The sequence below is a fragment of the Mya arenaria genome, chromosome 4 (assembly GCF_026914265.1).
Source record: "Mya arenaria isolate MELC-2E11 chromosome 4, ASM2691426v1".
Taxonomy (NCBI): domain Eukaryota; kingdom Metazoa; phylum Mollusca; class Bivalvia; order Myida; family Myidae; genus Mya; species Mya arenaria.
In genome coordinates, this window is record NC_069125.1 from 75,130,859 (window position 1) to 75,143,439 (window position 12,581).

Consider the following 12,581-nt stretch of genomic DNA (forward strand, 5'->3'; position numbering starts at 1 on the left):
TTCCCTTGAAATAATGGCTTAACTGTCGATTCAGATTTTACATTTTATGATCAGCCTGGTTGAATTATAAATGTTCCGAGTCGAGGCAGCTTTTTTCCCTTTAAGTCGGAATGATTGTCGAAGGTTTAAAGTATCCTATAGCAAATTATTGGCACATTTAATAAATTTAGTAACAACCTCAAAGTGACTCTTAACATACACATGTATAATGAGCATAAATTTTGAGTGATAAACCTTCAACTGACTATAATGCATTCATGGAAAATATTAATTACTGATAACATTATAATAACCGTGTATTTAATAGCCAGAAAACGCAAAAATATTAAATGATTAATTGTCTCATAAGGTAGCAATACTGTGTTTTCTGCACATTTCTTACAAATTAAACTCTGTATCCTTCATAAGCACCATTATTTTTGACATTTGTTCATCCATTTTGGTATATTAAAACAATTGTATTAAATGTGTTTAATCTTATTTGGGAGTAATAGCGCATTTTTAAGTAACAACTAGCTTAACAAGGTGCGTCAAGTTGGCATTATGTGGGCTTGTAGCACTAGAGGAGAAACCACTATATTGAGGCCCTCCCAACTCTCTAATAACCTCATTTTTTTACATATCTGAATTTTTAGAAAAATATATGTATGGAAAACAACAAAACAAGTTTTGAAGTTTTATGTAAAACAAAAGACAAGATAAAATTTATGTTCGTAAAACATCAATAAACAAGATTTCATAAAATTTGTTAAAGACAAGCAAATAACAGTATATTTTTTGATAAAAATCATTCTTCTTGTAAAACATTTCTTTTCATTAAATATCTTAATATTTATAAGCTGGAATGAATCAGCTTAAGACATTTTGAATGCAAGTGAAAATAACTTCAGAACAATGTATGGCATGTTAGAATGCAATCATTTTATGACCAATCCACTATTTTCAGTCAAAAGTATGTCACATATTTTTTTATTAAACTTATAATAAAAAATTGAATCTAATTAAAATCAGCTTTGCATTAGATTGCTACAAGGGGAGCAGTGGACTTAATTTCATCACGATGAGGTGTGGAGTGTTTCACTGGCTTGTTCGTCTCCACACACACAGAAGGTTGTTATCCGTCCCAGACACTAGATACTCCTGACTAGAGCTCACAGCTACACAGTTCACCACAGACTCCTGCATACAACAAACACTATTCACTAGCATACATATTACTGGCTAGCATTTCAAAATTTGCTAAAGTGTATATGTAAGACATGGAAAAAATCTTGTCATATTGTTGCTGTTTTTCAGATCCCATCTGGCATCATCTTTGTTACATCATTATTGGTATTAATGTTGGAAACTTCATGACAATCAGTATTTTAGTTGTAACAATACATAAGACATTTGCTATCTGTAAATTGCATGTATATAGAGTAAATTACAATGTATCTGAATTAATTCAAAAACTTAGATTGATGTAAGGCACCAAATAAACATCAAAACATAGAGTATGGCACAAACCTGGTCTGTTTGCAGGTCAGTCATTTTTGATGAGTAGTGGGTGTCTATCACAAGATCTGGAGACTCCAATACCTATAAATATTGTTTAAATGACTTCAAGCAAAAAGAAAAGCTAAACTCTTAACATTTTAATCGGGAATAAATCCAAGAGATTTTAGATAAAGACATTTTAAGATAATGCCAGCCCTTATCGTTTGTTTAATCGACAAACTTTTGCCAGATTTTTGGCCCTTGTCACAAGTATACATTTTGACTCAGGCAGCTTGTCTAGTTTTATTTGAATATCTTTATCAGTTTTTGAGATGTTGCCACAGTAAAAACAGCTGAAAACATATAGCATTAATGATACCTACCCTGGATGGTTGAAGGAGATGGGAGGAAGGTGTCGAATGCCTAGTTAAGAGTCCAAGGTTGTACATGTAAACACGGCCCTGGTCGTCCCCAGCACACAGCAGACCTAAAGACACATAAAGAGAACTTGAACTGACAGACACAATTAAAACTTGTATAGCCAAACACAATTAGGACACAATGAGAACTTGTATTGTCAGACACTATCAGATGGTATCTTCAACTTGTATGGTCTGACACGATGGAAACTTGCATTGTCAGACATGATCATAACTTGTTTTGTTTGACATAATAAGAACATGAATTTTCAGAATGAAAACTTACATTTAAAGACACAATGAGGTATTGTCAGACACAGAGAGGTATTGTCAGATACAATGAGATATTGTCAGACACAAAGAGGTATTGTCAGATACAGAATGGTATTGTCAGACACACTGAGGTATTGTCAGACACAATGAGGTATTGTCAGACACAAAGAGGTATTGTCAGATACAGAAAGGTATTGTCAGACACACTGAGGTATTGTCAGACACAATGAGGTATTGTCAGACACAGAGATGTATTATCAGACACAGAGATGTATTGTCAGACACAGAGAGGTATTGGTAGATACAATGAGATATTGTCAGACACAAAGAGGTATTGTCAGATACAGAAAGGTATTGTCAGACACACTGAGGTATTGTCAGACACAATGAGGTATTGTCAGACACAGAGATGTATTGTCAGACACAGAGATGTATTGTCAGACACAGAGAGGTATTGTCAGACACAATGAGGTATTGTCAGATACAATGAGGTATTGTCAGATATAATGAGATATTGTCAGACACAGAGATGTATTGTCAGACACAACAAGAGCACATATTGACATTTGGTCAAATCAACAGGAACTTGAATTGTAAGACAAATTGAGAACATGTATTGAAATTTAATAATTGTTTTCAGAAAAAGGCCAACTTCTATTGTCACAAACAATGACAACATGTATTGTAAGACACAAAAGATGCATGTATACATTAAGAATTTAGTATGAAGCATGCATTCTGATTCCTAACTAAACCCACCTTTGTTTGAGTGAAGATAAAGGTAGTCGACCTCTGTAAGGGTGTATTCCAGCTGGGCCAGCAGTTGCACTTGTTCCCTCTGGGGATGTGACCTGGCCTTTTTCTTCATCTGGGCTCCAACGTTCCAAACATACACTCGCCCATGACCAACACACTTAGTAGCTGAATTATATTATATTATTTGGTACAAAAATGATCTATTACAAATCATGCAAATGTGAGACATTAATTACACATCGAGACAATTTAAAAAACACTGCTTTCTCACAGCTGACAGAAACTTAAACTAATCCAGATATGATTTAAACAGGTAGAAAGTAAAACTTTATACGACATTGTATAACACATACCAACACATCCATTGGGCAAGACTTCCAGTCCATCTATCATAGGTCCCTTATCGTCATCCCTCTCATCTCGCGGGTGAACAAACTCATAATGAGGAAGCCTGCCAACACAATTATATAATTGTTTTGAGTTATCACTCATGTTATGTTTTCTGTATATAAAATACTACTTGTAGAAAATAAATTGATAACATTTCTTCACTCATTTATTAGACATGCTTACTATTGCAGAGACCATAAAAAACTGGTCCTGTTGCAGGTGAGGGAAAAGTAGAAGAACCAATTGATTATCGGTACAATCCAAACAGAAATTGTTTTCATTCAAAAACTGACGTCTCCCATTCATGGGAGCATGTTTTGCAGTAATATTCACGAAATGCTAAAATGTTTAAGAAACTAGATATGTGTCCAGAGGACAGAGATGCCCCCATTTCCCACCTTTGTGACAAAACCGAGGTAGTTAATAAATGTGCATAAAAATACCACAGTTAAAAGAGGCATAAAAAGGCAGTACAGTTTAATTTGGACTAAAGACAAAATAAAATACTCTTTTTAGTAACCGTTTCCTTAACACAAGTGGCGTAAGATAAGGGCAATAAAGAAATAAAACAAATATGTCATTTTACAGAAAGAAATATGTGTTCTGATTATATAAAAGTATTAAACCACTTATAGAACACCCATTCAAATTTGAAAGATTTTGATAGCAAGTGTAGCAGGCCTAGCTTACTGAGTGTGTTTGTTTCCTGTGCGTAGTTTACATGTGTTCCAAGCAAAGCACGAAGACTCACATGCTGCCAGCAGCATGTCTGAGGTCGGCTCCACCGTCAGTGATATTGTGTCAGTCTTTGGCAGACTCAACACCGCCTGTTGGCTGAAAACAAATAGCTCACATGTATTGGTCCTTTATCAGACATACATAGAAACTAACATGTTATTCATGAACACACAATTTGTGTGATAAAAACACAAGAAGGAAATTAACACAAGAAGGAAAATTAATATAAATGGCATTTAAATCAATCTTTCAAAAAGTGGCAAAACATACGTGCATTCTATAGAGTTGCTCTTGAAATCAGGAGTGCCTATTTTCCACATGATAACTTTGCTATCTCTAGAACCACCTGAAAAAAGCATCAGTTGATTGAAACAATTGCACTGTGTAAAACATTCTTCAAACAGAAGATGGCTTTGGCTGTGTTGCCTCTGGCAGCATGTGTACCACATTTACTTTCTTTAGTTACTTTAATAGTTTTTTGGGCAGTGGCCTACACTGAACATTGCAATACCACACAGATGCGGACTCCATGGCTATGATATTAACTTTTTTTTCATCATAAAAAAGAACCCAGCTAATGAGTATTTTGACTTCTAAATAAAAAAAATGATCAGAAGCCATTCAGCAACCCTTCACCATTATTTGGCAAGTAGGACAAAGCTACATACTGAAGAGTATGTTGGGTTTATTTGGGTGGAATACAAGGGCAGAGATGTAACCACGGTGACCAATCAGCTGACCAACCATGACCAGCTGGCTTGGGTGCAGCAGCTTCACCACCTCATCCTGACCTGAAACACATCATACATGACTGCTCTGTGAAAAATATTTTATAATAAATATTGGCACCGAAATACATCCTACTGGCAAAAATACTGCACTAAGTTTGATTCAACATAAAGACTTTGTTGGTAAATTACTAGTAATGAACTTCATATAGTTGTGTGACTGAAAAGAACATCAGTAACAATAAAGAAATCTTTCTAACCTCCTACAGCAAGAATGTTTGTATCTTCCTTTAGGGCATCCCCGTCAGCGGGCAGGGTGGTCCAGGCAAGGGCGAAGAAGGACTCTGACTTGCTGGTGTCCTTATAACGTCGGACAACCTTTCCAGTGCCACAGTCAACAAAACACACCAGCTTTCCTCCACAGCTCGCTACCACGTTGGTTGTCTCCCCTGGCACACAAGTATATGTATTGCTTTAGGTTTTGGTAATCTGTATACAATGAGTACATTCACTTCATTTAATTAATCATCCATATTCTGTATATTTTAAACCAATCATTGAAATATGAAAAAAAATCATCTTCATGACAGCATAGATCATAATTGATTAAAAAGGCTTGACTGGCAGTGTTATGACAAACTCATTTATGAAAATTACTTCATTACATTTGTGATATGTGTTACCTTGAGCTCCGCCTGTGACTGGTTCAAAAGCACAATTCCAGACCTTGGTGTGAGCATCTTCTGGGTTATTCCCCTTCGAGTGGCATCGTATGAACAAGGATGGGTCATAGTCATGTAATGTTGGCTATAAAAGGAAACATATACAAGCCATGATCAGAGGTATATACAAGCCATGATCAGAGGTATATACAAGCCATGGTCAGAGGTATTTACAAGCCATGATCAGAGGTATATACAAGCCATGGTCAGAGGTATTTACAAGCCATGATCAGAGGTAAATACAAGCCATGGTCAGAGGTATATACAAGCCATGATCAGATGTATTTACAAGCCATGATCAGAGGTAAATACAAGCCATGGTCAGAGGTATTTACAAGCCATGATCAGAGGTAAATACCAGCCATGTTACGAGGTATTTACCAGCCATGATCAGAGGTATATACCAGCTATGTTACGAGGTATTAACCAGCCATGATCAGAGGTATATACAAACAATGATCAAAGGTTTTGATAAGAATATCCCTCTGAATCAAATTGTGTATTTCAAGCAGTTAACATTAGTTATTTGATTGCACTTGTGACCTACAGAAAAGATAAAGGCACCTACTTTTATGGATGCAGTCATGTACAGAATGCATTTTTTATAAATGTTAACGGTCTTCCCTTATTATCAGTCAATATGTCTTTATCCAGTTAGAGTTCTGCCAAAGCTCAACCTAGAGCCATTAGTATGGTGCCAACAAGCTTTATTTTTAAGCTTTTATGTATAAATGGGGCAACAATTCCTCGACATGGCTGACTTATATGGAAGTTTTAACTGTGTACCCTGAAATGCCTTGATGTACTTGCCGATGGGCAATGGTTTTATAGCTTGGTAGTGCAAGAGCAATGGCATTTTCATTGGTTTTTCAAATGAAAGAGAGTTATTGATAGCCAATCATTATGATTTTAGCTTGCAAGAAAAGAAAACCAGACTATTGACTTAACGTTCGAGGTCTTTGACACTAGCCAAAAACAAAACAGAGATGACAGTGTTGTCATTTTCATTGCACTGGGCTATTCAGAAGACCTGATGGTGTATTGTTTTTGCTCAGTAACCAATCCAGTTTTAAGAAAAATCTGAAAATGTCAGTGTTTTCTTGTGCCGATTTGATTAAAAACTTCGTATTATCATCATTTTGTTAGGAGGAGCTGCCATTTGTGACAGCATTAAAAAATAACTAGTAATTATGATTAGTATGAATTTGTTTCTGGTCAACCATTTCGTTAATGGCCCCTGGTATTCAAGTATGATGGATTATCCGGCCCCATGTTTTCATGCCTGGCAGAACACTGTCAGTGTGTGAATAATGTACCAGTTTGCCAGTTGTCATTTCCTGGGTGGGCCTGATCAGGGTAAATTTAGGGCTATCATGTGTCTCCTTTCTCCGTTTTGCCCCAGGAGATTTAACTTGGTCACTGGGTGGAGAATCTTCCCTCTTTCGTTTCTTTCTGCTAACATTCTGGACTGCTTTCTCAGTGGATTTTACAACAGGAGTGCCATTGCTAGAACAAGTTGAGAAGTAGTTATACCAGTAGCACAGAACCAAAGATGGGTGACATGAAACATCTATTTAATAACAGAAAAGAATACTGACAATAGACGAGCACAATGTTTTCCATTTCTATGTACTATGTACCTGCAGTTCTTTCCTGGTGTTACCCCCAGTGAGACCCTGGTGCCATATCGTGAAGGTGTCCCTGTGGCCCCTCCCCTACCACTCAATGTCGGCCCCTGACCTTTGTTCACCCTGTCCAGCAGGCATTGGCACAGATGATTTATCTGAAGTGCAACAAGCAAGAACTGGGCTTCAAAAAGTCCTGTTATCTTCCCTAAAATGCACATTATATTGTCTTGGGATCTCCCCTAAACTGCATATTATATTGTCTTGTTGCTATTTTAATGTTTTGTATTTAGGGTACTGAACTTATCTTTATAAAACTAACGGTAAATACCAAGGCTACTCACCATGAAGTCCCTGAACTTTGTGAGAGTGAGGTTGTCACCAACATTTCCCTGTGCTATGGTGTCAACAAACTCCTTGTGCAGGCTGTCAATCTCAGAGACAGGGATCCCATCCTGGTACACCTCTCCAAACCGCCCAACCCATACAGCCTCTATCTGCAAAACAAACATTGAAAAAAATCACACAATTAACATTCAAATTCAATCTTATCACAAATAATTTGCATCAATTGGTATCAACAATGCCTGGTGTTGTGTAATTGAAACACATTTATACTATTTAATAGGGATGGCAACGAGTAATAAAATTGGTACTCGGACAATCTTCCGATCAAGTACTCGGGTACTCAAATACTCGGATAACTTGAATTGGTTTTCGGGAAAGACAATTTTTTTAAGTTGTTTACTTGGCAGATTAATATTTAAACTGAAAGATTTTCATACTGAAGTATTGTTGTTCAATTCATTAATATGCATAATTCCTGAATTATGATATCCACCAATCAATTGATATAAACATTGCAAAAATACGCCCAATATAAAGTAATCGGGTACTGGTTGCCATCCCTACTATTTAACCTTGAAAGGTGACATATTTCAAGTATATGTAAACTAATTAAATCTCAGTCTGACAATTTGTTCTGTGTTGTTTAACAAAACATATGTCTGTGGTAGTGGGTGAGTGTGTGTACCTGTGGCTGTAGCTGGTCAGTGTACTGCCGCACCACATGGTCAATATGGCCGATGTCATGGGCACCGTCAATCGTCTGTAGGCTCGGACACAGAACCCTCGCAATGTAGTCATCCTCCATCTGTAAAGAAAGATACATGTCACACCATGAGATCAAAAGAAACATGTCATGCCAACCATACTGAGTACTATGTCTTTTAAGTTCTTATAATTACAATGACCTCTAAGTTCTATTTAATATTAAGATTTTTAAGTCTGATTGAACATCATACTAGAGTGAGTTTAACATGCACTCAAAAAAAAGGTTTGGCATCTACAATACAGAAACAAAAATATAAAAGACTGTGTAGGCTTATAGAGCATTCATCACATTACAATTATGTTCATAAACTCATCCTTACACGAAGACATTTATTATCTTCAATATACAGCTCTCTTAGTTTCTTGAATCTCTTCACGAAGTTGACAGAGGTCAGTTTGTTGTCGGCAATGTCAAGAATGCGGAGGCTTGGCAAGTGCAGGTCATCAGGGACACAAGTAAGAGAATTGCGGGAAATGTCCAGACATTCCAGAGATGAAAGTTCATTAAACAGTGATGTATCAATTTCTGTCAGGTTGTGCTGTGACAAACTGCAAAGAAATATTTCAATAATACAACAAAATTTGTCAGTTCTACCTGGGAGTAGGATTTATTGGTCCCAGGTTCTACAAATGTCAGACATCACACAAAAAGGGAATTTTCGTAAAATATTATGTGAGATATAGACATTGAATTAAAGCAATAATAGGGATGAGCTGTATCATCGACCATTGGTTTGTTTGTGTTAACCATATAACTATAACAGGCTGGTTAAACTTGCCCAATTGTAAAATACTGCCCAATCCTGTTATTATTGCCCCGATTCAGCCAACAATTCGATCAAAAGTAAGTGGGTTTTTTGCATTGTCTACTAAGAAGCAACATGAGTTTTCGCCCACACCATAGATCCATTATGCATACATGCCATATTTCTGAGAGGCTTCCCATGGGGTTTTGGTCTGAATTCCAGGGGATTCTGATATTACACCAGGGGATTTTTACACAGAGAAATTTAGCACAATATCTACATTTATGATATAAGAATAAATACAGAAACACACTCTTATTACAATTATTTTTGGACTTCATCATAGTCCTTCATGAATATCATGGTAGGCTAAAATAATAGGCATGTTATACAGGGTTCTTCTAATGAAGGATTTGTCATATCAAAAAGATCCGTCCACACACAATTACTTGGACTAAATATTATGGATGCTTTCAACTGTCAACTTTGAGCTAGTTTAAAAAAATAATTATTTTTTGATACCCAGGGATATGGATCCCCCGGTGGGGGACCAGGGGATGGGCTGGAATTCCGCAGGGATTTTTTTATCTCACCTTGGGATTTGGCATGTAGATATATGATTTTATTGATTATGATGAAACACCCACAAAGCAAACTTTCAAAGATTAACACAGCCTGTGCCATAATGTGACGAGTACTACATCTGCATGGAAGGGTTTACTTTACCACAAAACAATGGAGAGTTAAAAAGCATTTGTATTTCATAAGACATAACTCTTCCTTTCAATTTCATAACTTGCCGTAATAAGTAGTGTTTGATGTCACACACATGCAATTTGCAGCTATTAAAACTAAAAGCAAAAAGGGATCCAAAAAGCAATACAGGGCATGTGCAAAATTCTTCACAATTTACTTTTTCTTTTAAATAACAAAATTTCAAAATGAAATGTATTATGACCATGTACAGGTCAGTACGTCCAGCTATTTGGTGAAAGGCCTTACCAAAAAATGGGCACTTTCATTTTATGGTTTACGAACGTGTTATGACCCTGTTCAAGCTCTTCCAAAACATTGCATACGATACCAAGAAGGTGATTTACTAATCCAATAATAAAGGGTTATATCTTATCTAGAAGTTAGAATATTTCTTGATTAGTCAAGTTGTAATTTAACAAGACAGCCGCTAGGCCTTACAATCTAAAAAGCCAAAACACTCAATAAGGAATCAGTACATACTCTATATTTTGAATTTTCGATAGGCAATCGGACATCCCCAGTCTGAGAAGATATTCTTTTGTTGGTGGTCCTTTCATTTCGTAAGATTCGTCAATTTTCTTTAAAAAAACAACAACAATATTTGTTTACAAACTCAATTCCCGCTAATTTCCGATTGTAACTTTTCGCCAATCTCCGGAAATCATCGAAGTGTGATCCAATTGGCCAAATCGGTACAATTCGGCTATCTCCGTCAAGCTTTGATATTGGTTGTCGCAAAATTAGCAAAAAGGCTACAAACAACATAAAATTCGATTGCGTAGCGGCTTTAAATGCGACGCAGTGATATATTTTTAACGCAGTTTGTATGCATTTTATCAGGCTGAATTTGTCAGTTATGTTAAATGAAACACAAACATGTGAATTTTGTAATGACTGGTGACCCCATATAGTGTTGGTATCATTTGATCATACCGTCTCCGTGGCCTAGTGGTTAAGGTGTTCGCCTACGGAGCGGGAGGTCGTGGATTCGATCCCGGGCCGCGTCATACCGAAAGACGTTTAAAGTTGGTACCAGTAGCTCCTTTGCCTGACGCTCGGTATTTAAAGGGTAGTGCTTGGAAAAGTGGTGTACTCATTACTGGTTTAACCCAGGAAAGTTGTACCCCGTACGTCCGCCGCACATGTTCCCATGCATAATACGTTCAGTCGCACTATGGCTGTAAAAAGGAAAGGGAACACATTCTCATTGTTTCAAATTCTGATTTGCACTTTATGAAAAAATGTTGATCAATTTTCTATGTGTGCTATCTTAATAATGTCTTTAACTATACATTAAACAAAAGAGAACAAATTAGTTGAGTCATGATAGTTGCGCAAAATTGAGATAGTTATTAAGTAATGCTTTTAAAAAGATACATTTGGAGTTATCAAAATCCTTTCATACCCTTATACTGTACACCGCTGTGGTGGAAACATAAATCCAGTGACCACAGACATGAATGAACGACAACGCTGATATCATGACACAAACGCTCATGTTTTTGATATTTTCTTTCGTAACGTTAATCGAATTAAAAAATGCATGTACCAAGTGCAACAATCGCCATTTCGTTTTGGCTTTCATGGGGTATTGTGTCTGTTATTATTGATGTTGTACTTTTTGGGAACATTCAAAAACAAATATGGAATCGACGATTCAGATGACCGCACATTTGGTATTATTTGAATTAACAGTAAATATTTACACCTCAACTTCCATTCCTTAAATGAACAACCTTTCGGCAATTGCGGTTATCATCCGATGGACGCAACATCTACGGATATGTTCGGGTCGCAATTTATCGCATAACAATATACATGAACATTGTTGATCCTGTCAGTGTTGGTATTGTGTCAGCAGATCCCGTGAACTATAAATCAACATTTTAGAAAGTGTTAATTTATGATATTTGAATACATTGTTGCAAAAAGTGTCTCAATTTCAACGTTTAAAAGTAATTTAGAGTGGTTGATCTTTTCCCGCGTTACTGTGACGTCATTTAATAAAACGTTTCCGGTTACAGTCGGGTCGTTCTATTTACAGAATGGGTAAGACAAGCTGACTGAAAGGTTTATTAAATGAAAAGAAGTGTTTTTTAACAATCCTTTAATTAAATAATAAACTAATGGTGTAAATATAAGTAATGAATTGCGGGCTTGATGTCATTATTGGGGATATGAACGCAATTGGGCTGGTCAAAGTACGCGTGGACTCCACACACTTTGACCAGCCCAATTTCGTTCATACCCCGATAATGACACCAAGCCCGCAATTCATTCCTTACCTAAAACGGATTTTTCACTTCGATAAAGGCGATTTTTTTTCAATCGATGTATGGTTTGTGGGCGGTTATTAAAACTGTTTTTCCATTTATTGTATTGTTTGTATCAAAACTATAGGTAAAATATTTGTCTTGAATTCAAATATTCTGACCAAAAGTCATAAAGATTGAACTTATAAAAGAAAAATGAAAATGTGCATTTGGAATTTGTGTTAAACTGCTCATAGAAAAGCAAGTGATTTCAGTTGTTGACTGATATTGATTTCAAATACAACTATACATAAGCCTGGTGCTAAAAATGACCGAGCCAACTATCGTGGTATTTCTTTATTTAATGTTATATAAATTAAGATACTTTCAAGTGTTGTTACAGAACAAAAAAAAACAACACAAAATGTTCAGGGCAATACAGTGTTTTAGATGAATCGCAAGCTGGTTTTAGAGCAGGTTATTCTGTTGTTGATTTTTTTACATTACAATGCCTTATGACAAAAATATATGTCAACACCAGGCGGCAGGTTTTACGTGCTGTATTTGTTGATTTTCAAAAGGCC

At 36.3% G+C, this 12,581-nt stretch overlaps 1 protein-coding gene across 1 annotated transcript; it reads right to left on the reverse strand.

The window, feature by feature from the left end:
* Positions 1-663: 663 nt before the first annotated feature.
* Positions 664-10,416, reverse strand: LOC128231607 (leucine-rich repeat and WD repeat-containing protein 1-like). Its single transcript, XM_052944635.1, has 16 exons — positions 10,226-10,416; positions 8,564-8,792; positions 8,164-8,283; positions 7,475-7,627; positions 7,146-7,288; positions 6,822-7,011; positions 5,467-5,590; positions 5,044-5,232; positions 4,724-4,846; positions 4,326-4,401; positions 4,008-4,151; positions 3,281-3,378; positions 2,931-3,092; positions 1,863-1,966; positions 1,510-1,581; positions 664-1,179 (listed from the first exon to the last, which is right to left on the reverse strand). The coding sequence occupies exons 1-16, from the start codon at positions 10,300-10,302 to the stop codon at positions 1,078-1,080; spliced, it is 2,106 nt and encodes a 701-aa protein (XP_052800595.1). The 5' UTR covers positions 10,303-10,416; the 3' UTR covers positions 664-1,077.
* Positions 10,417-12,581: the final 2,165 nt, after the last annotated feature.

What these genes read in the sequence shown, in the direction of transcription:
- LOC128231607 (XM_052944635.1), bottom strand. Translation starts at nt 10,302, where the DNA reads ATGAAAGGACCACCAACAAAAGAATATCTTCTCAGACTGGGGATGTCC. An exon ending in ACACCAGGAAAGAACTGCAG is followed by an intron (nt 7,012 to 7,145) that starts GTACATAGTACA and finishes AACTTGTTCTAG; the next exon opens with CAATGGCACTCCTGTTGTAA. An exon ending in TTATCTTCACTCAAACAAAG is followed by an intron (nt 1,967 to 2,930) that starts GTGGGTTTAGTT and finishes ATGTGTCTTTAG; the next exon opens with GTCTGCTGTGTGCTGGGGAC.